The sequence below is a fragment of the Cygnus olor genome, chromosome 25 (genome assembly GCF_009769625.2).
Source record: "Cygnus olor isolate bCygOlo1 chromosome 25, bCygOlo1.pri.v2, whole genome shotgun sequence".
Taxonomy (NCBI): domain Eukaryota; kingdom Metazoa; phylum Chordata; class Aves; order Anseriformes; family Anatidae; genus Cygnus; species Cygnus olor.
In genome coordinates, this window is record NC_049193.1 from 2,027,636 (window position 1) to 2,050,260 (window position 22,625).

General features: G+C 45.3%; 2 protein-coding genes across 3 annotated transcripts in view; one reads left to right on the plus strand and one right to left on the minus strand.

Annotated features, from left to right (window-relative positions):
* LOC121059712 (2',3'-cyclic nucleotide 3' phosphodiesterase) lies at nucleotides 1–6,837 on the plus strand. 2 transcript variants are annotated; one of them, XM_040536846.1, is made up of 4 exons: nucleotides 1–162; nucleotides 2,495–3,164; nucleotides 3,749–3,891; nucleotides 4,461–6,837. In XM_040536846.1, exons 1-4 carry the CDS (start codon nucleotides 160–162, stop codon nucleotides 4,911–4,913), a joined length of 1,269 nt encoding a protein of 422 aa, XP_040392780.1. In that variant the 5' UTR covers nucleotides 1–159; the 3' UTR covers nucleotides 4,914–6,837. The 2 variants fall into 2 exon arrangements, with proteins under 2 accessions (XP_040392780.1, XP_040392781.1); XM_040536847.1 differs by lacking the exon at nucleotides 1–162 and adding an exon at nucleotides 2,138–2,265.
* DNAJC7 (DnaJ heat shock protein family (Hsp40) member C7) overlaps nucleotides 4,945–22,625 on the minus strand; it is a 26,349-nt gene continuing 8,668 nt past the window's right edge. The window contains exons 2-14 of the mRNA XM_040536791.1: nucleotides 20,964–21,052; nucleotides 20,354–20,478; nucleotides 20,149–20,262; nucleotides 19,511–19,585; nucleotides 18,358–18,476; nucleotides 17,878–18,031; nucleotides 16,935–17,099; nucleotides 15,848–15,939; nucleotides 14,562–14,635; nucleotides 14,023–14,169; nucleotides 13,625–13,777; nucleotides 12,967–13,029; nucleotides 4,945–12,434 (exon numbers count right to left, since the gene is read on the minus strand). Of these exons, the coding sequence (XP_040392725.1) occupies nucleotides 12,397–12,434; nucleotides 12,967–13,029; nucleotides 13,625–13,777; nucleotides 14,023–14,169; nucleotides 14,562–14,635; nucleotides 15,848–15,939; nucleotides 16,935–17,099; nucleotides 17,878–18,031; nucleotides 18,358–18,476; nucleotides 19,511–19,585; nucleotides 20,149–20,262; nucleotides 20,354–20,478; nucleotides 20,964–21,052 (1,408 nt within the window). The 3' untranslated portion in view covers nucleotides 4,945–12,396. The remainder of the gene's footprint in view (nucleotides 12,435–12,966; nucleotides 13,030–13,624; nucleotides 13,778–14,022; nucleotides 14,170–14,561; nucleotides 14,636–15,847; nucleotides 15,940–16,934; nucleotides 17,100–17,877; nucleotides 18,032–18,357; nucleotides 18,477–19,510; nucleotides 19,586–20,148; nucleotides 20,263–20,353; nucleotides 20,479–20,963; nucleotides 21,053–22,625) is intronic.

Sequence of the window (22,625 nt, forward strand, 5' to 3'; positions counted from 1 at the left end):
GCCCGGCCCGCCCCGGGGAGGCGCGGCCACGGCGTGGGGGGGGCTCGGCGGGGGGGGGGGGGGGGGGGGGGCCGGTGCTATGAAAGGGGCCGCGATCGCACCCGCCCCAGAGCCGCTTCCCCGCCGCCCCGCTCCGCACCGGCGGCCGCTGCCCTCACCATGGTAAGTGCGGGGCCGGGGCATCCCCGGGGCCGGTTTCATTTCCCGGTGGGGAGGGAGGAACGGGGCTTCGCCGGGTGTGGGGGGTGTGGGGAGCTCGGGGTGCAGGGCACGGCCCGGCCCGGGGGTCCCGGGGTGCTTGGGGCACAGCCGGAGCTCAGGGGGCTGCGGGGTGGAGCTGGGGGCACAGCAGCTTCTTCCCGGGGGGGCTGCGCTGCCCCTTCTCTCCCCCAGCCCACCCTGGGGCTCAGTCGGGGTGCGGACACCTTTCAGCAGCACGCGGAGGGGCGCTGGGTCCAGGAGCATCGCCCAGCGAGGCCCCGGGGATGCGGAGGACAAGCGGGGGCTTTGTGGGGGTCGCAGGCAGGGACAGGGCAGGGGCGTGCGTTCAATCGGGGATTGTTCGCCCGGAGGAGCCCAGTGCTCCGCCGGGTCGGGTCTCTGTAGTGCCATTGTCTGGCCACGCTGTACGGGGCCCGATTTCATAAAGGCCAGCATTATCCCTCGAGCTGGCTGCTAAACAATGGGTCCTGAGGGTGTTTTCTATTATTGTTCTTTTGTTTGCACGGTTGAAAAGCAGCCTCAGTCACTGCTGGCAACCAGCAGCTGCTTTCTGCAAAATAGCTGGGCTGCCCTGCTCACAGCCGAGCCCTGTGCCCGGCTCGCAGGAGCAGCGCATCCCACACGGCCGCGGCCCTGCTCAGAGATGCTGCTGGTCCCTGCCCGGGCCAAACATCCCCTTCCATGGCCAGGACACTGCGAGGAGCAGCAGCCCTTGGAGCCAGCTCACACCTCTGCTTCCTCATGCGTGAATATGTGGGAGCCCTAAATCCACAGGGAAGGTGGTGTAGGGGGCCCAGGAGAGTTGGGTAGTTCTTCCTCTTCTTGGAGCCTGTTTGTTCTTGGTGCAGGAGCTCTACCCTGGTTTTGGAAGCAGGCACGGCTCGGTGTGCTCCAAGCTCCCCGTCCCACGCCGCTGCACAGCAGCTGCCCCGAGGCAGGCACTGCTCCCTGCCTACCACATCCCTAAAGTGGGGGGGGGTCTGCGGTCCTAGCCCCAGGGTGCTTTGGAACCAAAACGCACCTCTGAATTCTGAAATAAAGGATAGAGTTACTTAAAATAGTTGACTTTTTAAACAGGCTGTTCACTCCGCAAACAGGAAAACAGTCCTTTCCTGCTGTGGGCAGACCACTTGCACAGCATGTAAACCCCCCCCATTTTTGCATCGCAGGCAGGACTCACTCCTTCGGTTTCACTTCTGTGGCAGAGCTCAGGGGCAGGTGCAGGTCCCAGGCTGGGCTATGTGAGGATGCAGCTGGGGGGGGTGGAGAGGCCACACATCAACCCACAGAAACAACAGCTGCCCCGGTGGTGCCATTGAAACCAGTCAGAGAAATCCCTCACTTCCTTGAATCCGGTGTTTTCCCAGACTATGCTGGGAATTATCTGGGTTTCCTGTTACTGGTGCTGCTGGCAGGCAGGGAGGCAGAGCCAGTGTCTGCTCCCCAGGGTGCTTTTCCCAAGGCTCCTGCTGCTGCCAAGCTTCTTTGGTGCTCGCAGCTGCTTTCACTTTCGTGTTCAGCTCAGCAGTGACTGGCATTGGGCTTGCCCTTGCCGGAAGCAATTTTAAGTTGCTCCTCGTTCAAAGAGGAGCCCAAATTCCCTCCTGTGAGGCACTCACGGCACTGATGTTCAGCGGGGTGCAAAGAAGAGGCAATTCTTGCAGTGAAACAGCCTTTCTTACAGAACAGAGGACCCCCAAGCAGACTTAAATCAGCCTGCAATCATTTCAGGACGAACTGACAGGATTGCAGCAGCTGCCCCAGCCCCCTGGCTCTTTCATTTCCCCTTTTCAGGCAGAGCTCCCCCAGACGCGCAGCGGCATTGCAATCTAGCGGCCACGAGTATTTGTTTAAGCGTTCAGAAATAAATTTGATGCTCAGACTGCTCTGGCTGGGTTTTAGCTCTGTGGCAGCTCGTGGTGCCTGCAAAGCAGAAGCCGCTGCCACGTGACGGGCGAAGCTTCCCCTTCCCGGTCAGGCAGGGCTGAAGTTGCTGCTGGCAGACACCGGAGCAAGGAGCGGAGCCGCACGGTCACCCCTCAGGTCAGGGGCAGCGCCAGGACAGGGCACAGACAGGTCCCTGCTGCGGGGAGGGTTGGGGGAGCCGTGAGAAGTGCTTTAAGCCAAGCGAGGTTACGGGAAGCGGTGAAACCGTGTCCCCTCAGCCTCCCTCCGTCCCTGTGGAGGCTCTCACCAGGACGTGCTCACGCAGCAGGAACGTGCGGTCTCTCGGGGTTGCTAACCTACAAAGCATTTTCTTCTTGGATTTCAGAACAGAGGCTTCTCAAAGAAGAGTCACACATTCCTGCCTAAAATATTTAGGAAAATGTCTTCTCAATCAGCAAAAGAAAGGCCTGAAAGCTTGCAGTTTCCTTTCCTTGATGATGAAGATACCATCTCCACACTCAAAGAGTCTAAAACCTTTTTTATTTTAAGAGGCCTACCTGGCAGTGGGAAGTCCACTCTTGCCCAGGCTGTTCAAGACAGGTATAAAGATGCCTGCAAGGTCATTTCTGTCGATAGCTATAAAATTACGCCTGGAATAAGAAGCAGCGTTCCTGAAGAATACTCAAAAGTTGATGAGGATCTAGTTGACTATTGCAAACGAGATATCAGCATTATTGTTTTGGATGACACTCACCATGAAAGGGAACGGCTGGACCAACTCTTTGATATTGCTGACAAATACCGGTACAAAGTCATCTTTGCTGAGCCCAAAACCCCGTGGAGAATGGATTGCTCGCAGCTTAAGGAAAAGAATCAATGGAAACTGTCGGTGGAAGACCTGAAGAAGATGAAGCCAAGCTTGGAGAAGGAATTTCTACCCATGTATTTTGGGTGGTTTTTGAGCAAAAGAAGCTCTGAGAACCTGAGGAAGGCTGGCCAGCTCTTCTTAGATGAGCTTGGAAGTCTCAAAGCCTTCAAAAAGGAGAGTAAATATTGTATGTATAGAAGTATCTTATCAAGTTCTTACTTTGTTGATGAAACAAATGGGACAACTTTAGTCAGCTTCTAAAGTGACACTCTTAGTTAAAGTTTGCAACAGGGAAAACTGTTTAAAGATACTAATCCCAGTTTCCCATAGTCATCAAATTTGCTTTGGTAACTGAAAATCAACAGTTCTCCTTAAAAGCCTGTTTAGCTGTGAGGCTGCAGGGAGGTGGGTTAGGATGGCAGCAGCATTACTCTAGGCAGCTGAGCACCCCACTGGTTACTGGGACGGGCTGTGTAGAACAAATGCAGAGTCAAAGAAAAAAAGGAAAACCAAGTGGTCTTGCCCCTTAAGGGACTTCTGCAACATCAGGTTTAAGATGAACCATGATGCTGTGCAGAAATTTGGCTTTTAATTACATCCACTGATAGTCTAGGTGGAAGAACTTCATGCATCCATCTAGTCCTTTTTAGCAGTAAGAAAGATGAAGCATGAAGGACAGCTTGGTGAAGAAAGCTGAGATGAGACAGAGGCTCAGGGGTAGCGTCGAGGGGTTGACTTTTTCATAGTAACATTGCTTACCTGTGTTTTCAGTTGCTTTTGCTATTGAAGATCCCAAAATAAAAATAGATCTCACCAGCTACTTTGTGAAGAGACCACCTGGGGTCTTACACTGCACCACGAAATACACAGAGTTTGGAAAAGCACCTGGGGCTGAGGAATACGCACAGCAAGAAGTGAGTACTGTGGCTCCAGCTTTTCCCTGCTGGAGTCTCCCTTCCCAGCTGGGGATCCACATGCCTTGGGAGTGGGCTGGGGGGGCAGCTTTGCTCTCAGCTAGGAGGCAAACTGTAGAGAGAATAAGTATGCCTGTATGATAGAAAAGTGATAAGCATGGGGGAGATGGCAACTATTTCCTGTTAGTTTCCGAACTAAACATCTCCCCCCTCACTCTGACTTCCAGCAGCATCCCCAAAAGCTTAACTTGAATGATGGTAAATCATTCAACAGAAGTATTGATACTTCTAGCCACATTATTTCAAAGCGGGTGAGCACAAGAGTCCATTTGAATTTGGAATTTGTGAAGGAGAAAGATGTAACCAACCCTGAATTCACAGAGCAGGAACTTCAGGCCACGACCTCCTAGTCGACCACCATGTTTCAAACATGGCAAAGCAAGAGCTACCCCGGCCAGCCAGGACCCCGAGCTTGTGGCCAATAAAGCCAGCCACATTGCTGTAAATTCCACCTGTGTGGCGTTGGTTAAAGCTCTGTTCTGGACTTGTCTCCGTCTTTCTTCTCCCAGGCTGTGAAGGCTTCCTACGGCAAAGGCTTCACCTTGTCCATTTCTGCTCTGTTCATCACAACGAAAACTGTTGGTGCCCGTGTGGAGCTGAGCGAACAGCAGCTGCTGCTGTGGCCTGGAGATGTCGATAAGCTCCTGTCCACTGACAACCTCCCGAAAGGCAGCCGGGCTCACATCACCCTCGGCTGTGCCAACGGTGTAGAAGCAGTCCAGACTGGGCTCGATCTGCTGGAGTTTGTGAAACTGGAAAAGGCAGGGAACAAAGGGGATGAAGTGGGGGAAATCGGAGGAGGGAAACTGCAGTATTTTGATAATGGTATGTGGATGCTTGTCCTTTCTAAAAAGATTGATGTGAGGGCGATATTCTCAGGTTACTATGGAAAAGGAAAACTTGTGCCTACGCAGAGCACCAACAAACGGGGCTCTGCTTTTAGTTCCTGCACCATCATCTAAGAGCATGGGCAGGGTAGCTTTCTTTTCTTTGTTGTTTTTAAAAGGCAAGTAACTCAGTAACCTTTATAATTGTAAAGAGAAATAATTCTACCTTTACTAAAGTAAGCCCTTTTTGCCAACCCCAGTATGAAGTGTCTCTGGGGAGACAGTTTATTGGCCTCTGGAAGAAAACAAACAACTCCTGACTGACAAAGGAAAACTGTCAAATAACTGATGTCAGTAACTAAAGTGTTGCTGAGTGCTTTTAATGGAAGACTTTTGGAAAGAACGAGCTGTGGTGTTCTGCTTGTTTTCTTCCTCAGAGGAAGATCTTCTATGGTCTTTTATAACTTCCCTATGAACCACAATCGTTAGATCTTTACATGCCAGCACTATATGATCAAGCAGTGGCAGACCAAAGCCTGTACATAACTGGTCTGAAGCCAAGTGAAGTGAACTGCATAATGCCTCTCCCAAACCAGAGGGACTAAAAGTCAGTAATTTCTGGTAGCTGAATTACTAGGTAAGAACCAGTAAGACCCAAGTATGGGTCACTTCTGTCAAGTGTGGCAGTTACCAATAATTTAGTCCATAAGAAGAGGATTTGCAACAGACATCAGGGTACCTAAAAGCCTTGCATGTTCTACCCCAATTCATGCTCAGGCTTCCTTCAAGTGCAGGGAAGAGATATGCTGGTGAGCACAAAAAAGAAAAGCACATTGCCAGATAATGTCTTGGAGACAGAAAAAAAAATGAAATCACAGAAGAGGAAACAAATCTCAGGAGATGCATTCAGTTCCTGTAACATGGCTCCAGTCTTTTCAGAGCACATGTAAGAGTGGGCAGGACCAAATACTGTCCAGTGCCCTTGTTTTGTAGGGAACAATCCTGCCTTGGCGGGGAGTGGAAGAGATGAACTAATGTCTTTTCCATCTTATTTTATAGAAACTAAAATCATGTCTGAAGTATAGAACTGTACTTCATGCAAGATTTTACTAGTTTTATCTAATGCACTTGAATGTTAAAAGTTAGGATGGAAGTAACATTGTAATTTAGGAAGTAAATGGAGGTATTGTAACTGCGTAACTTAAGTCTGCTCAAACCTAAACCATTGGCTGGAAAAAAGTTAATGATCAAGTACTTTTGTTATTAAGTCTGTTTTATTAAAGCTTATGTTTTTGCTCTTAGCCAGATTGTTTGTCAGTCAACAGTGGATATGTGGTCGCTACTTTACCATAACAAAAAGCTCAACTAATGGAGTCAGGTCAGGACAACAGTTTAAACTCATGCTAGGGCTCAGTGTTTGGTGAACTGCACAGTGTAGTTAATCCAGTATTAATAAATGTAAATACTTACTGTGTTTGACATGCATGTGCTGGGTTCATATCTGTAAAGGAGCTGTCACATGGGCACAGCTTACCTGTAGCTGTGCGCACTCAAACCTGTATTGCTCAGGAAGCCCAGCTCAGCCTGTGCAAGAAGCATTTCTCCTCCGAACATTTAAAACAAAAGCAAGGAGTGCTTTGGGCTAATCTGATAAACACTCCCCATGTTTCCTAGCAAGGCAAAATAGTTCCTGCTGTTTCAAAAAGATGGAATGCCTGTAATCCCCCCTTACCTTCAAGGGATAAACAGTTGGCTAGCTTCTGCACCAGGAGAGTTGCGAGTGCCATGTGAGAAGTCTCATGCGGTTTTGTTCCATCAAAACTATAAAAAAAATTTAACAGCATCTGCCCAGGACAGCTCTTGAGAGCATGCTGAGCCACCTCTCCCTCCAGTGCTCTGGTAACACAACCCAACACTCCAGATCACATCCAGCACTGAAATGCACAGCTGGAGTATCTTGTTTATTTGCCTGTTCAAGAACAACAGTGAGACTGTCGTCATTTAAGTTTTTATTAGTTTGTACATCATATACAGTTTATAATAAAGTAAACCAATTGCATATGGTTTTGCTTCAGTCTGTGATATTCTTCATATAAACACATCATTATGAATTATGCCTAATGAAGTAAACAACAAATATTCACATTTTTACCATTCACATCCTAGAAAGGTAAGGGTCCAAAGAGGGACAGTGTTCATACCAATGTGAAGCCTGCCTTAGAGAGGATGACGTGTTTGGCAAAGCGATCTGGATATTGATTGCTCCATGCAAGACTCCTTTCCTCCCACGGGAAAGGTAAGATATTTACACTGAGGTAAACATTCAGAATTTCATTTCAGATAAATACTGCAGCACAGGGTCTACTGTCCTCTCCAAGTCGGCTTCACATCAGGGTCCGGTTGTCTGACTACTCCTTAACGTCTTTACAACAAAGCAGATATGCATGCAATGAAGGTGCTCGGTTTGCTGTTTTGCGCTCAACCCCCCACCATTGCTTCACGCGATTTTCTCTTTTGAAGAACGAGTTTTTAAGTGAAAGCAGGGACTAAGATGGAGTAAGCAACGTAAGATTGGCTATGCAAGAACTGCAGGCAAACTGCAGAGCCAGCCAAGAGGCAGCGTCCAAGCTCTCCCCAAGTACTACACTCCCGAGCCACCCCTGAACGCGCCAGCTCTAACTCAGTAACACTGCTTTGCAGACTGTGCCTCATCTCGGCACCCTAACTCACAACTCACACGAGAGCTTTCCATCCGAGGTCAGATCTTCTAGAGAGAAGACGTGCCTAGCACTGCTCTAAGAAGAAAGGAAAACCCTGTCCCTGACTGCAGGACTGGGGACAGCCGGGGCAAGCTGAGGAAGGCCGAAGCATTTCGCATCATCTTCCCACGGCAGGCACAGGTCCTGCTGCCCTGGTGAGCAACAGGGAATTCTCCAGATTTCGGCAGCTGCTGCGTGCGAACGGCCTCTGGGGGAAAGGAGGGTCACAGAACTGCTACGGCTGAGTTTGTCACCTTTCAGACCTAGTTATAGCACGGCTATAACAATGCGATGGAGCTCAGCACTACTTGGAGAGGCTCAAGTAGGTGCAATCCACAAGCTGTCCTTTTCCCTAAGGAAGGGGAGGGGAGGGTACAAGGCACAAATTTAAACGGGATGAAAGCCATCCACTTGAAGATAAGCAAACATCTTTAGTTAGTAAGCTGAGGAAGTGAGTTTGAAGGAATAAGCAAGCCACTGCATGGTCCAAATGCTTTGGTCATTCAAGTAGTTGAAGACTGATTTGGCCGAGCGCAGCCACCCGACGCGAGGCTGGCTCAGAGGCCAGAGCTCGCAGGCGGCAGTTTCCGTATCGGAAACAACACAACAGCACGGGTGCTTTCACTCTATATCCCAGTCAGATACAGAAAGCTCCGAGGGACTTACAATATTCCACCGCTAATTAATACTGTTGTCCCTAAACCATTCTTCCCCATCCAGCTGGCATTAATGCAAGTATTTACAAAACAGTCAGAAGCCTTTAGAGCACAGGATCCAGCTTTATAGCAACATTTCCAAGTTCACAAAAAATCATGTACTTTCCTATGTATATGTATAGCAGAAACAATTAGAAAAGCCTGTCAAAATGGGCAGCCAGAAGCATCTTAATGGTCTTTACAGCTGATTTCAAGTCCAGGTTCAGCGAGTCTGGAAAGGACTTGCAACACTCCCTGCAAAAGGTGGAGCTGAAACAGCATCAGATTTGGAAAGTAAATCCACACAAGAAACAAACAAAAACACACCAGGCTTTGTTGTCTAGAGGTCAGATCATTGTACATGCAAGTATCTCCCAAACACTAACATTACCGACACATTTTTTTCATTTTTCAAGCATGAAACTGCTTCCATTTTAATTTGAATGCAGCTGCACTTCGAAACCAGCCCCACAGCAGCTCAGACACCATAAGATCATGGTGGAGACAGAGAAATAAAGGGAGGGTAAGTGTCCAACACTCCTCATCTGCCTGTTAATGCTCCAGTCATAGCCTCGCCCAGCCTCACTTTACACAGCTTAGCCCGCCGAGGGACTCCTCATGCACATGTTTTTCTTGTACTTTACATCTTTCATCAACAACAATTGCGCTGTCAGTTATTGAGCTGCTCCATAGCCATCACGTTCATCTCACCTCAAAGACCCTCCCTTCAGCACCGACCTGGCCTGCCTTTCAGCCACATCACCTCTGCCACCCCTGGGGTAATTCCCATCAGCGGGCACTCTTACAGCACCAACTGTTCCCTTCCCAAAACACTACGCAGGAGCCCGAGGCCCGAGGGGCAGACGCACAAAACAAAGCAAAAGCAGCTGCACTGCAGGCGATGGGAGCGCGGCTGCTTGCCGGGCAGGTCAGGGAACAGCCCCTGCACATGGGAAAGTCTGGGGGCACCTTTTAGTATGCTTTGATGTTGATTAAGGCTCTTCCTGTAAGGCCAAAAACCTTTCAGCAACTATGAGGGCCGACCTCCACGAAGCCCCTTCCTCATTAAAGGGGGGGGCTTTGCCATCAGCTTCTTGCACGTGCCACGTTCCCGTGGTGCCCCCCAGTCTCCAAAGGGAAGAGCTCACTGCTAAGTCAGGCTCGACTCGCACACATCCCCCTGTGCTTGCGTTTCACGGCTATCACCTACGTTAGCTCTCCATCACTCTAGAAAAAGCAGAAGCATAATATCATTTTAAGGTATTTATTAATTATCTCTGTGGCAAGTTCCTATACCTGGTAGTCGCTATCGAGCCAAAGAAAACCAGGGAGGTCTGCAAATGGTAGCAGCTGGAAAAATGGCACCAAGGTTCCCTGTGGCTATGCACAAACCACAACCCACGACACGTTCTGTAACTACCAGGTATGAAAGGCAACATTTCCAGCAGTGCACATCCATGCAGATTTTTCTGAAACAAACACAGTCCCGCATCTCCCAGCTGTGCTCGGACAAGACAGAGGCTACAACTCTGGCACACCTCTACCTCCATGCTCTGCTGCCGTCCTGAGGTAAGGGGATAGTCACTGAACGCCCGTCAGACCCCAAAGCACTGTGCAAAAGTGAGCATGTGTTTGCCTTCAGTTTTAATCACACAACAGCACTCCTTGGAAAAGTCTTGGCACTCACCATGTTAATATTAAACTACTTTAAATCATGCATTCAGGTACAGTTTCATAAATATCTGTTGTACACGTTTCCTCTCTCAGAAAAGCCATTCCATTTCCGTCCTCCAAGGAATGGTCTCATTCACAACCTGGAGAGAAGAAAGCCTGTCATACTCAACTGGGGGGGGGGAGGCAGAAATAATAGTAATAAAAACCACACTGACAAACGCAGTACACATCTCTGCATGGTGACAGAAGACTGAGAAAAGTCCAAACTGTACAGTAATTATCGACACACACAGGACGACACATTATGAATCCGGAATGCCACACTAAAATAACTCCTGTAAACTCTGATTTACAAGTGCCATGAGAACTGGAGAAGTCTCAATGTGCATAGACCAGGATTTTAGTTCCCCAGATATTTACCGTTCCAGAGCCTGAAAAATGCTAGGACCTTATTTTGCTCTCAGTGCAATCCGGGTGAGTCCATCACATTACACTGATGCAAAGGAAGTTTGAATAAACGTTGCAGAGTCTACTTTTGGAAATATTACTTAACGTTGGCTCATTTTAAAAGCTGACTTTTGAGTGAGTTATAAAATGCTTCCTTTATTCTGCAGTACTAGAATTTAAGCCCTTAAATCTTCCCTCTATGAAAGCAGATTGTCAAAAGTTCTGACAAACCAAAAACCACAGGACTGCAGTACTCAGCAGCAGCACCACGACACTATTGCAACTGTTGGAAATGAAGTTCACTTGCATTGCGGTCTAGCAACTCCGTCCAACTAGACAGGACAAGTACAGCCCTCAACTGGAAGGAAGACAAAGATGTCAGCATTCAAATAATCGTTTTGTGCAATGAAGTCATTGCAATTTTTGTTCCTGCAGTCAGAAGATAAGTCAGGTATTATATAAAAGTTAGTGTCAGGTTTCCCTAGGAAAAAGCCTTGCGTGGATTTCTACGAACACGTTTTCTCACCCAAGCAAAATTCAGCTCTACAAATGTCACTACACTACAGCAGGTCAGTTTAAAGAAACTCTGGATACAACAATGCTTCTGAGCCTCTGCCCCTTCACGCTGGTGTTGGGGAGTGCCAATACTTTCTTTCAAAGCCCAACTTCTGAGCAAGGCTGCCTGAAGCTGGCAGACAACGCCACGTGCTGTGCTCCAGAACTGCTTTAGAGAGAGCGTTCAACTTGACCAAAGCACCTCTGAAGAAAAGATTCTTCACTTTCTAGAAAACCGGGCAGAATTCTGGAAGCAGTCCTCTCTCAGCTGAGGTCTTGCTGTAACACTACAGTTATGGTGAAAAATAGAAGAGCATTCACGTTAACTGGCAGTATCACTGAACCAACTCCATTTTCAATTCGAGGTGGTGCAGCTGCACGCAGCTCCAGGCTTTAAGCTCATCACTCCAGCACTTGTCCTGACATTGTGCAAGAGAAGCAAGTGACAGACTGTCAGTTCAGAGTTTGACTTTGCATTTTCTTGCTTCTTTGGACTAGTAAATTACTTCTATTTGAAAACTACTTGACTAGTTTAACATATTTGTACAGTTCTTGTAAACATTATGAGAACACACTGCTGCACGCACACAGTAACCGTTTTCAATTAATAACCTGAATATTACGTTGCATTTCTTCAAAGCTAAAAAGAGCTCATCCACTTTACGGATCAGTAACACAAAAATCAAACAAAGATTTTAAAACCAAGAAAATCAAGTTTAGCACAGATATTAAATGTTCAAGTAGATTAATTAAAAAACATACGGTGGAAAAATTCAGCCCAGAGCAAATTCAACATTCCCTTAAAGAGGACAATTCATGGAGTGGAAACACAAAGCCCTTAATTCTAGCTGCATCACAGGGAATTCTCACATAAGCTGCTCTTTTAAATCCAAAGAAGCATTTCTCTCTGATACAAAATTTTTAAGCTCACACATTATCGATTAAGTTAATGCCCAAGTGTACCGTTCTGGTAGAACCATGGCAAAAAAAAAAAAAAAAAAGACAGCTGTCAGGTAAAATGCAATTGTATGAAGTTTGACTGAATCCTGGCAACATTTTCAGAAGATTAAGATAACTTACAAGTTACTACAAACCCTAGACATGCTGCCATATCGCACTTTGGAGCCAACCAAAACAAAACAGGAGATTACTTCACCCTCTCACACGGCAAGTTTCCAGGAGGACTTCAGGGAAATCCTCTCTGCTGAGGAGCAGGAACAGTCTGAAAGTACGGGCCAGCATGGAGGGACCAAAAGATTCAAAGCTTTATTTTTTTTTTAATAAAGTTAACAGTAAAACAAAATTCACAAGCCTTCCCCTCCCCGAGCTGGTTTCCTCTTCACACACACAAGCACACAAAACAGAGGTCTCCAACCGAGAAAAATGAAACTGCTCTAAGTACAATGAGACATGATGAAGGAAGGAGTCTAAAGTATGTCCATATTCAAGGCTAAAATAAGCAGATCAGGTATGTGTGTTTGTTTGTTTTTAGCCAAACTGGAAAAAGAAATTTCCAGGCCCAGAAGCTGAAAAAGAAAATGGAAGATATTAGCACTTTCAAAGTTCAAAGGCGATGTGGTTAAATACCATTTTGCAATAGCTGGATGCCAGGCCAGCACTTAACTCAAACAAAACCATTTGGACAAGTGGGAGAGATCTGAGCTATGCATTTCCAGCAGCTAAATTCCAACAGGTAAGAGTGGATTACTGGTAATATAGGGAAAGGAGGCCTGGAGACAAATTTACAAGGATGAAGGTAAATGGGACACAAACCATGCAAGACTTTCCAAAATTCGCTTAACAGAGGACATTATGGAACACAAAATTCCCTAAGGGGTATATCGATACTAGGTAAGTGCTGTATAAAACCATCTTACTCTGCGATGTGTGAAGAAAGCCTGACCGCATTTGAGGTTTGAAGGGACATGAGCAACAGCTCCTTCACTGCCTCCAGTCACCTCAAAATGTCTGCATCAAGCTTGGGGAAACCCGGCTGTCCTGTCAGGCGATTTGTGTACTTACCACTTCCAACGCCAACAGTAGGACACTTCCACCTACCTTCAAAACTGAAGCCACCTGGCCCACCAAAGAAGGCCTTAAAGATATTATTTGCATCGAAGTCTATAGGGAAGAAAAGGAAGTCGTAAGATGAAGTAAAACAGACAGTTACAGTTTTCAGCTTAGAAATTGCTTCTTAATTGAAGGCCCATAAAGCATTTTAAAATGGACAAAAAGCTATAAGCAAAGAGCTTGCTTTGTCCACTATCATGCAGCAGCAGCGAACACTGCTATACTGTACTACAGCAGAGTAACAGGCTACTGCCAGTGGCAGAAAACAGGTAAAAGCAACAGCTGTGAGACAGTTCTAGTCACGGGAGCAACCTAAGAATTTTGGATAAGCAACATTTTGGGACCCACAGCCTTTCTGTGATGTGATTTTATCTCTCTCACAAAAGACAGAAGCTTCTGCGTAATGGTACCTACTACCTAACAGCTCAGTCAAGGATAATCTGGATTATATGGTGCCTATTATCTGCAACTTCAAACAGTCATTGAGTATCTGCCATTCAAATACTTCTGCAGACCAAACCAAGCCACTTCACAGGATTATTATAATTGAGAGGTCAAGAACTGTCTGGCTGCTTTAGAGGAGAAGGCAGACTAAACGGTCTAATCTTTTTAAAGGCTGCCACTATAGAATACCATAAACACTTACCACCCATGTTCAATCCATCCTCTTCTAGATCTTGTCCACTATCATAGCGGGCCTTCTTCTTGGGATCTGACAGGATGGTAAAGGCTTCACCAACCTCCTTAAATTTCTTCTCCTCTTCCTTCTGTACTTCTGCACTTGCCCCACTGTGTCGGTCTAGTGATATAAAAAGAAGCAGGAAAGAAGCTTTGAGTTTCTAGCGTAAATGGAAAATACCACACATTTCTAGTTACTATCACAGATGTATTTTAGATTTCTGGAGTCAGAAATGGTATTTGTCCAAAAATTCCCTCTCCTATTTATGCCTGGCTGTAAGTGATGGTTATGGGGAGGGCAGACATGCATGGGGCAGAGGGATGAAAGCAACAATACATGCTCAAAGACAGCCTGTTTCTGGATACCTGGATGATGCATTAGTGCTCTTTTCCTGTAAGCCTTCTTGATCTCATCTTCAGAGGCATTTTTGTCAACCCCAAGGATTTTATAGTAGTCTTTCCGTTTGCTCTTTTTCAGTTCCACCTGTGCATTCTTTAGAAGTTGCTTGTGTTCTAGAAAGAAGTGCAATGCCAAAGGAAAGCAGCTTTAGTGTCCGGCAGTTTTCTGCTTTAAAAAAGGCTGACAGACCAACATGTTGAGGTGACCTGGGCTGAAGTATTCAAGCGCCACAAGGAGCCAACCCCCTTGGATTTATACCCAGGCAGCTAATTAAAGTCTAACTACACTTAATACCGTTTCCAAATGTAGGTAAACACCCCAGTGCTATTGAACCCGTATTTGTTACACACTGAACCACAAGGGCTAAGGCTACTCTGTCCATTTCATTTCAGGCTACGAGAAAAGCAAGATGACTGTTAAGAATAAGAACCATAACTAGATATTCTGAATCTAACATGTTACAGAATATACACATACATGTACAGAAGAATGCTCATATGCTTACCTTTTGTTTTTTCTGTCTGATATACTTTTTCATAGTCTCTTACAGCATCTTCATATTGCTCTGTGTCCATGTAACTGTGGAAAGAAACAACGGTTGACAAGGTGTACTTCACGGAAAATATCAAAAAGAGGGTGCAGGTACAAGCTTTCTGGATGGATATGAATTAAGGAAAATACGTGCACTGGGCTTCAGGAAGAGCAATCATTAGAGGGACCCACAAAGGGTGACTGCTACACTGAATAGAAGCCTAAGCACCCGCAGTTTACGGGAAGTTCTGGCACAGGAGCCTGTTCTTTGGGCTCCAAGCTGAGACCGCAATCTCATTTGGCAGCACAAGTTCTACTTTAAAGATCTGATAATAACTTCATCCAACAGCAGGAACTAATACCAGCCAGTAACGTTTCAAGGAAGCTGGTGCAGCTATACGCTAGCAGCCCTGTTTAGAAGCGACGATCCTGGCACCTCAGAGAAGGATGTGTGCCTGCCTGTTGGCATTTCAGCCCTGCTCACGTCTTATTGTATCACAACTACTTACTGTAATTTAGCAATTACTGAGATGGAACTTAAGAAAACCACTAAAGGATGTAAATTAAAATGTATGCACAACAGGAAGGCTGCAGTAATGGTTTTGGTTCACCTATAAGCCAGGCAGCTTGGTCACAAACTAGGGAACCAACAGTATTGAGCAAAGGAGCAAATAAATGTGCAGTCAGAACAGAGCTTGATGACTTCTCTGGCTGGTGCCAAGTTACAAGACATATAGATCCAAACATCCTTTGTACAACTCTCTCAGCCTCACTGTACTACACTGCAGTATTATCTACAGCAGAAATATGTACAGCCTCAGCTGATTTCCCTTACGGTGGAAACAGGCCATCCCATTTTAAAATCCAGAGTGCTGGAAGCATGAAGCAGCTCTGCACAGATAAGATCTATTACTCCCAGCAACCTTTCTGAAACAGCTTAGAAGAGACGGGTTCTCTGGGAGAAAACAACATCCCATATTAGTCTTAAAAAAAAAAAAAAAAAAGGCAAGTCAAGCTTGAGAACAAATCTTGCCTGAACACAACAACAAATAGGCAGACCCAGACCCACGCAGGCAGGATAGACTACATACTTTCTTGTCTTCTCGGCGCCACAAGGAAGAGAAACAAATTCAAGGACTCTTAAGACAGAACCTTTTATTCATTTAAGCTTCAGATTTGTTACCCCGTCACTCAGTGCTGTAGGGAAGAGGTTCCTACCCACAAACCAGCTCAGCATGTCCATGATAAACATCTACTTACCATTGTGCTCTCCTCAAGTATGCTTTGATATATGTGTCATCCAGTTTTACTGCATTCGTGCAGTCATCTATTGCTTCTTCAAGTTTCCTAAGCTACAAAGTCAGACAGAAGTTAAGTGAATCCCAATCAGAAAAAAAATCTGCTAATCAGCATTGTGATTTTAGGCAAATGGAAGTTGTACAGAATTTTGAAAAAGTCTCACTGTTTTTGTGGATCTACATCTATGACATTTTTTTCAAGTCCCCAAAAGCACAGAGCTTTTTATTCTGTAAGGAAAAACTAGAAGCTTGGCTAGTGAAGTGGTACAACTACATGGTGCTTCTCTACAAAATGCACTTGGAAACAAGGGGCTTGCTTAGAATGATATGAAGAACAAGGTATCCTGGATTGAAACACAATAAACTTAGAATTATTAAAAGTGATTGTTTTCAGACACAAACAGCCAAATAAAGTGTCCATTAAAGCTGCCCTCTGACTTATCCCATTTCCTAGGTTTTGAAAACAGCCCGTCTCTTGACCAAGCATGGGTGCTGAAAAGCCCCACTGATAGAAGAGGCACATCAACACAGAGACAGCTGAGGAGGAAACATGCCTAGAGGAAATGCATGATGGAAATCTGAAGCACTGTCAAACAAATGCTTCGCTGGAGAGTGCATTACCAAAATACAACAGCAACTCCAACAAAGGTGTAAAATTTTAAGTTATGTCAGATTGTTTTAAATCAAAAAATAAAGCAAGACACGATCTACAAAAAAAATCCTCATTACCAGGGAGGAAACAAATAAGGATGCCTTTACGCTGATTAAGATAAGGCCACACTACATTCCTCCTCTCCCTCCCACTCTGTGCAGCCCAAGTATTTGAGTTTTGTTTCTTTAGGAGTCAACTTCTTTGGCTGTTTGGAACAGATCCAATTGTTGTGCAAGCACAAAAACCTGAAATATTGCCTACAGCACTAAAGGATCCAGCTGCCCCGAGAGCCAGAGAAGCATATGTTTTCCAAAAGAAGCAATCTGGTATTTATAAACTACGTGGTGAGGAATACAACCCAAGATGAAACACTACCTGCCAGGTGACCATTTCTTACCTTTGAATTAACTGTCCCCCGGTTGCAGTAGAGTTTGGCATTTGTTTTTATGTTATTTGGATCTATTCCTAGTGCTTCTGTATACAGTTCATATGCTAGTTTGTAGTTTCCTTCTTTAAACGCTTTATTCCCATCTTCTTTCTTTGCTTTAAGTGCTTTGGCATTCTGAAAGAAAATACATCCTGGATAAGGACAGTAGGTCAGTGGTTCAGGGGTACGAAACACCTTATTTTGCTGGGTAAGGGTCCTCAAACATAACTGTTCTAATTTGGTTTCAGACAACATTGCAGGATACAGAAGTCACAGACTTGCTAGAGCAGCTGAAACGAGATGTGAGCATTTTACTTTTCCCCAAAGAAAGGCGTTGAGGAAGAGCCAGCGCCAGTTACAGGCATTCTCTACATGAACAAAGTTGCCTAATGTTTAAGATGAGAACATGCCAGTGAAGTAATTTATGTATTTAAAAACAATAGGAGCAGGACCTCACCTTTTGAGAGCCTATACAACTAAATAAATCTTTCGAAAGTTGGTTAAAGAAATACAACAGAGTAGAAAGGAGGGAAGGAACATCCTGAAAGAAACAGTGTTTAAATACAGGTCAGCCTGTAGGCACTAAATTAAATCTGTGTCAGAAGTTCTTAGAACCGAGAGACCTAGCTTTATTGCCCCTTGATCAGATATAGGAGCAAAATAGAATGAAAGGAAGGCAGTCTTCAGAGAATCACAGTATCACAGCCTTCTGAGAAAGAGCTTCCAGCAGCTCACAGTTATACCTTAAAGCAGCCCCTTCGGGAAGGACTTGACCCACTACTTGCTGCTGGAGATCTGGGGAATGATAATCTTGAGGTATGGAGAAGGGATTGCTTCAGCAGAAGCAAGTGTTTGGTTTAAAGAAAAAAAATATGTTAATTTTGCAGTCCCAACCTCAATGCTCACAACTTACACGGCAGGCAAGACACGCTTTCTCATGATCAGGAGCCATTCTGAGTGCCTGGACAAAGAACTGCACTGCCTTCTCGATACAGTCCTCATAATAAAGGCAGAGACCACGGACATACAGAGCGTCTGCATTTGTAGAGTCCATTCGTAAGATGTCACTGTAAAAAACAAACATGTTAAAAAAAAAAAAGTCACCTTATAGCGGTTTTCTTCTCATCTCCAAAGCATTCCTCCTCTGCTGAGATATTTAATTATTTTATCAAGTCTGTGGCAGGGTTATTAACTGAGCCTAAGTACAGTTTCCCAGTACAATTAACCAAAAAGGGGATAAACTCATGCAAACTTCCCCATCACCATTTGCATTAAGGGCTTTTTTTTTTTTTTTTTAATATATATATCCCTCATCCATTTCAGGTGGTGAAATAGTAGTAGACAGGACATACCACCAGCTGTTACACAAATTCTAGATTTTAAAGATGCTCACCTTGCTACAGACTGTGCTTCTGGGTAGCGACCCAGTAGTGCTAAACATTCGGCCTTGAGGATTTTGAATCGGTGACAAGCAGGAGCAAACTCCAAAGCACGATCCATGCAAAATACAACCTGATGTGAGAAAAAATGAATGTGAACAAAGCAAAGATCCAAAGGCTTAGTTTGAAAGATTGCCCCATTGCCACACTTGAGATTCCATATTTGTCTTTGAACGGGAAAATAAGTGGGCAGACAACTCTTCTGCTGGATGTATGTACTTCATTAGAAAGTCTTCCTTATGAGCATTTTTGTTTTTTTAAGGGCTTTGTGTTTAATGGTCTGTGGCCCCTGTTGTGTTATTACAACATAGCACTACACAGAAGATTCAAGGAACACCTGTGCAAGTTCCATCCATTTAACCCTTCTGAAATTGTAGGCCCCAAAGAAGAAGCCAAGGAAGACAATTCTGCCGCTGTTTTCTGCATTAGAAAGACATGTGGGCGGGACAGAAATTCAATAGATTGAGACAGTTTGGACTGGACAGAACACAAAAAAGTACAGTGCAGGGCCTGATCTTACATTGGTCTGACTGCAATGGGCAGGGTGATCTAATGGGTCTTTTCCATCTCTGCCTCTCTGGTGGGGACATCTGCATGAGAACAGGGTCATTGTTTCACCAAGGTTCATCTGCCTTCCCGGCCCGTGACATCACGATGGCCCGCTGTGGGAAGCACTGTGCTCCAGACTGAGAAGCCAAAGGCTTCTGGGTGAGGAAGAGCAAGAGCAGCTCCAGAAACAAAGATCACATTTCATGTAAGCCTTCCCAGTGAAGTGAGACAGTAGAATTAAATCATCAAATGCAGTTAGTGACAAAACCTGTATCAAATACTTCATGGTTCCACTCACCCTACAAAGCAAGCAGTAATAGAGGGTATTCAGCCTGAGCTGGTCACCCTCTTCACCTTTCATTTGTTCTGTGCTATGAGACCATGAGCTCTGTCATTTTCACAAATTCATGGCCCTGCTTCAGTAGCAAAAGTATGTTGTACAGCACCTCCCACCAGGACGCACCTAGTACTAGGCAGAGGGATTAGATGTACATCTGGCTGAACTGGCCAGGTACGGTATTTTCTTAATGCTCCAGGAAACAATCAAGTCAATCTTACCTTTCTGAAATCCCGTTTCTCAAAATCCACTTCAGCTATTTTTTCATATTCTAGCACGGTACTGGCATTCTTTAGCTGAAAGACAGGAGAACACAGTAAGCCTTGCAGGACAGTCACTGGCCTGTAACACCACCAAGCACACAAGTGACCAATCCCTAAAGCGTCATCAGAGCAAAAACTACTACAGACCACAGAACAACAATGCAGATCACAAGAATACTTTTGCCAGCATTATAATCAGTATGAAATCATGGGACCCAAGTGGTAGCCCAAGAAAACGTACACTTGTGCGTGAGAAACAAAAGAGGTGGCAGCCTTGTACATGTTGCTTCACCCATTTCCGTGCTCTCTTATCATCATTCTTCCCCTGGTATGCTGGGGAAAGACTAGTTTTGTCTTTTCTTAACAGAAAAGCATGAAGGCTATCATGCACAAAAGTAAACTATGCAACCTGTCGGTTTACTGAGAAACAGAAACTTCGACACCATCTAATTTTTTCATTACATCACCCAAACAGTCATTACTAACCATGCCCATGATTCCACCTTGCAAATTAGAAGCAAAAGATTTGCCAGCTCAATCCATTTCCTTTGACAGCCCCATTTCCTGGGAGTATTTCAGTTTTCAGAACCTCTTACCTCTTGCTGTGCCTGAGTATTCTTATGATCCAGTTCTAAAACTCGTTGAAAGCAGCGGCTGGCAGCCATGGCATTCCCTAAGGAAAGATGGCACTTCCCTTCCCGTAGATGGCCCTGAGAAGACAGTTAAAAGGGAGTTGTAAGAGCTGCAATAGGAGGAAACAAGGGTATTCAGACATATACCAAATATGATTTTTCCACGTACCCTTACAAAGCTATCATCCAATCTGACAGACTGCTGAGCATCTCCCAGTGCTTCTCGGAATCTCCCCAGCATCATGAGGGTGGCAGCTCTGTTACCGTAATAACTGGCATTGTTGGGACAGGTATCTGGAGAAAATGTAAGAGCACTGAGTGTAATGTAAGCAGCATACTCAAAAGTCATTGTTGGATTCAAAATCCTTCCCAATTTATAACACTTGAGTGACCTACAATGGTGCATGATGGCTTAGAATTGCAAATCAAACTATTGCTCCTCAACTATACACAGGATTTAACTCGTATAGAGTGAAAGTTTGTGGCGTTTGGCCTGGCAGCACTGATGACCCTGCATTGGAAAGAAAGCTGGATTGTTTCTTGCTAAAAATATCTTGGGTAGAGGACAAACAAACAAAAAAAGCTGCAAATGACCCACATTAGCACTAACTTGCATTATCAATCTGATGAAGTTTTGCAAGGTAATTAAAGCCAGCAAAAAGCTTCCATCCAGCATGTGCTGTTAGAAACCCTGCTGGTGTATTTGGAATTCAATAACCAGCTTTGACTTTTGGACACTATATTCAGCAAAGATCATCATCATTACCAACTGCTCTCACCTATGGCTTTTGTGTAGTAGTTGTACGCTTCATTGTAATCTTTCTTGGCATAGTATGCGTTTCCTTGTTCCTTGAATGATTCTGCTTCTCTGAAAGGAAGTAAAACATAAGGGACAGAGCATCAGAACACAGTCTGACCACAACCGAGATCCTGATCCCCAAGCAATCTTGTTATAGCTCTTCAGCGCTCCAGAACACTTGTAGCTGGTTGCTGCAAGATTTACTCTGTATGCACTGTTCATGAGAAAAGAGCACACCATATCCTTCTGGCTCTCAGATAGTTCAGCACTTGACTAGGGCCATGAACAGGAACACGACCAACACAGCTGAGCATTACAGATGTGCACTAGCAGTCCAACCACACCTTTGGAAAGCCTTTCTTCAGTCGCCTCTATAGCTGAGCAAAAATTCAGGTGGACATGGTTAACCAAGTAGCCTACTTGCCTAAGCAATGCATACCCTTAGTAGTCATCAAAGTCAATAAACTGAGTGTTATCTTTCTAAAGTAGCCCCATACTTGAGAAGCAGGGCCAAGAACAATTTCTACATTCAAAAGAGAGCTAAATAGAGGAGAAATACGGCCACAAGTCTCAAGGAGAAGCTTGGCACTGCCTTGGCAACAGGTCCAGAAATAGTCCTCACACTCAAGAGCAAGCATTTGCAGAGATAGGACATTTAAAAACACACAACATATGGTTTAAAGCTGCATCCCTTAAACTCTTGAAAGCACAGTTTCCCCTAATGGAAATTAAACTCTTCCTTATCTTCTACTTTCATTTTAGATAAGCAGTCTGAAAGAGAACTCGTACCATGGTGTTGTGATGTTTAATTCAGTTTTAAATCACTGAATTTGATTCAGTAATTCACTTGCTTCCCTCCTAGACTAACGTGTCAACATGAGACCGGCTCAAAAGCAGCATTGCCATCTCCAAGACGCAGCAGTCGATACTCGCGTCGTGCCTTTGAGCCTTCACTGCTGTAGCCAGAGCAACAGGCACTTTTTGTCCGCTGCCTGGAGCACTTGTACAAACAGAACTCTGTCCCCAAACATCAGGACTAGGACTAGCTCAGGCTCCCTGCTCAATACCCCACCAGGGACGCAGCCAGCACATCTACGAGCCCCAGCCACTGGCTCCAACAACGGAGCAGCCCAGCCGCAGAAGTCATCCGCACGGGGAAACGTGTGTATCACGAGAAGTACAGTTGAAGCTGACCATCACAGGTCATCCTACTCCTCTTTGATAGACTGCCAGCTGATCTGAATATAGCCTTCGCTGAAGCGATGAAGCAGAGGCCAAGGAAACTAAAATAGCTGGGTGCACAGAGCGGAGTTGCACTTGCGGGCCCAACCATGGGTCGCTTCCAGGCTGTGCCGAAATGCTTCAGCATTTTCTTGAGGGAAGGATCCAGAAGAGAAGGTGTCTCTTTGCACCACTTATTGCGGCAAAGCTATTTACAGGGAAATCCAGGGTAAACAAATCCAAGCCAAACCAGAGAACATGGGGACAGAGTGAAGAGTCGCAGGGCTTTTTATATACAACTACTTTCATCCGATTCCAGAGCAAGCGCTAACACATCAATTGCTTGAGAGCAATTCTGATGCCTGAGGAGCTTTATTTCGGTATCTGGCAGTACAACTCTAACAGCCAAAGGCCTGAATCA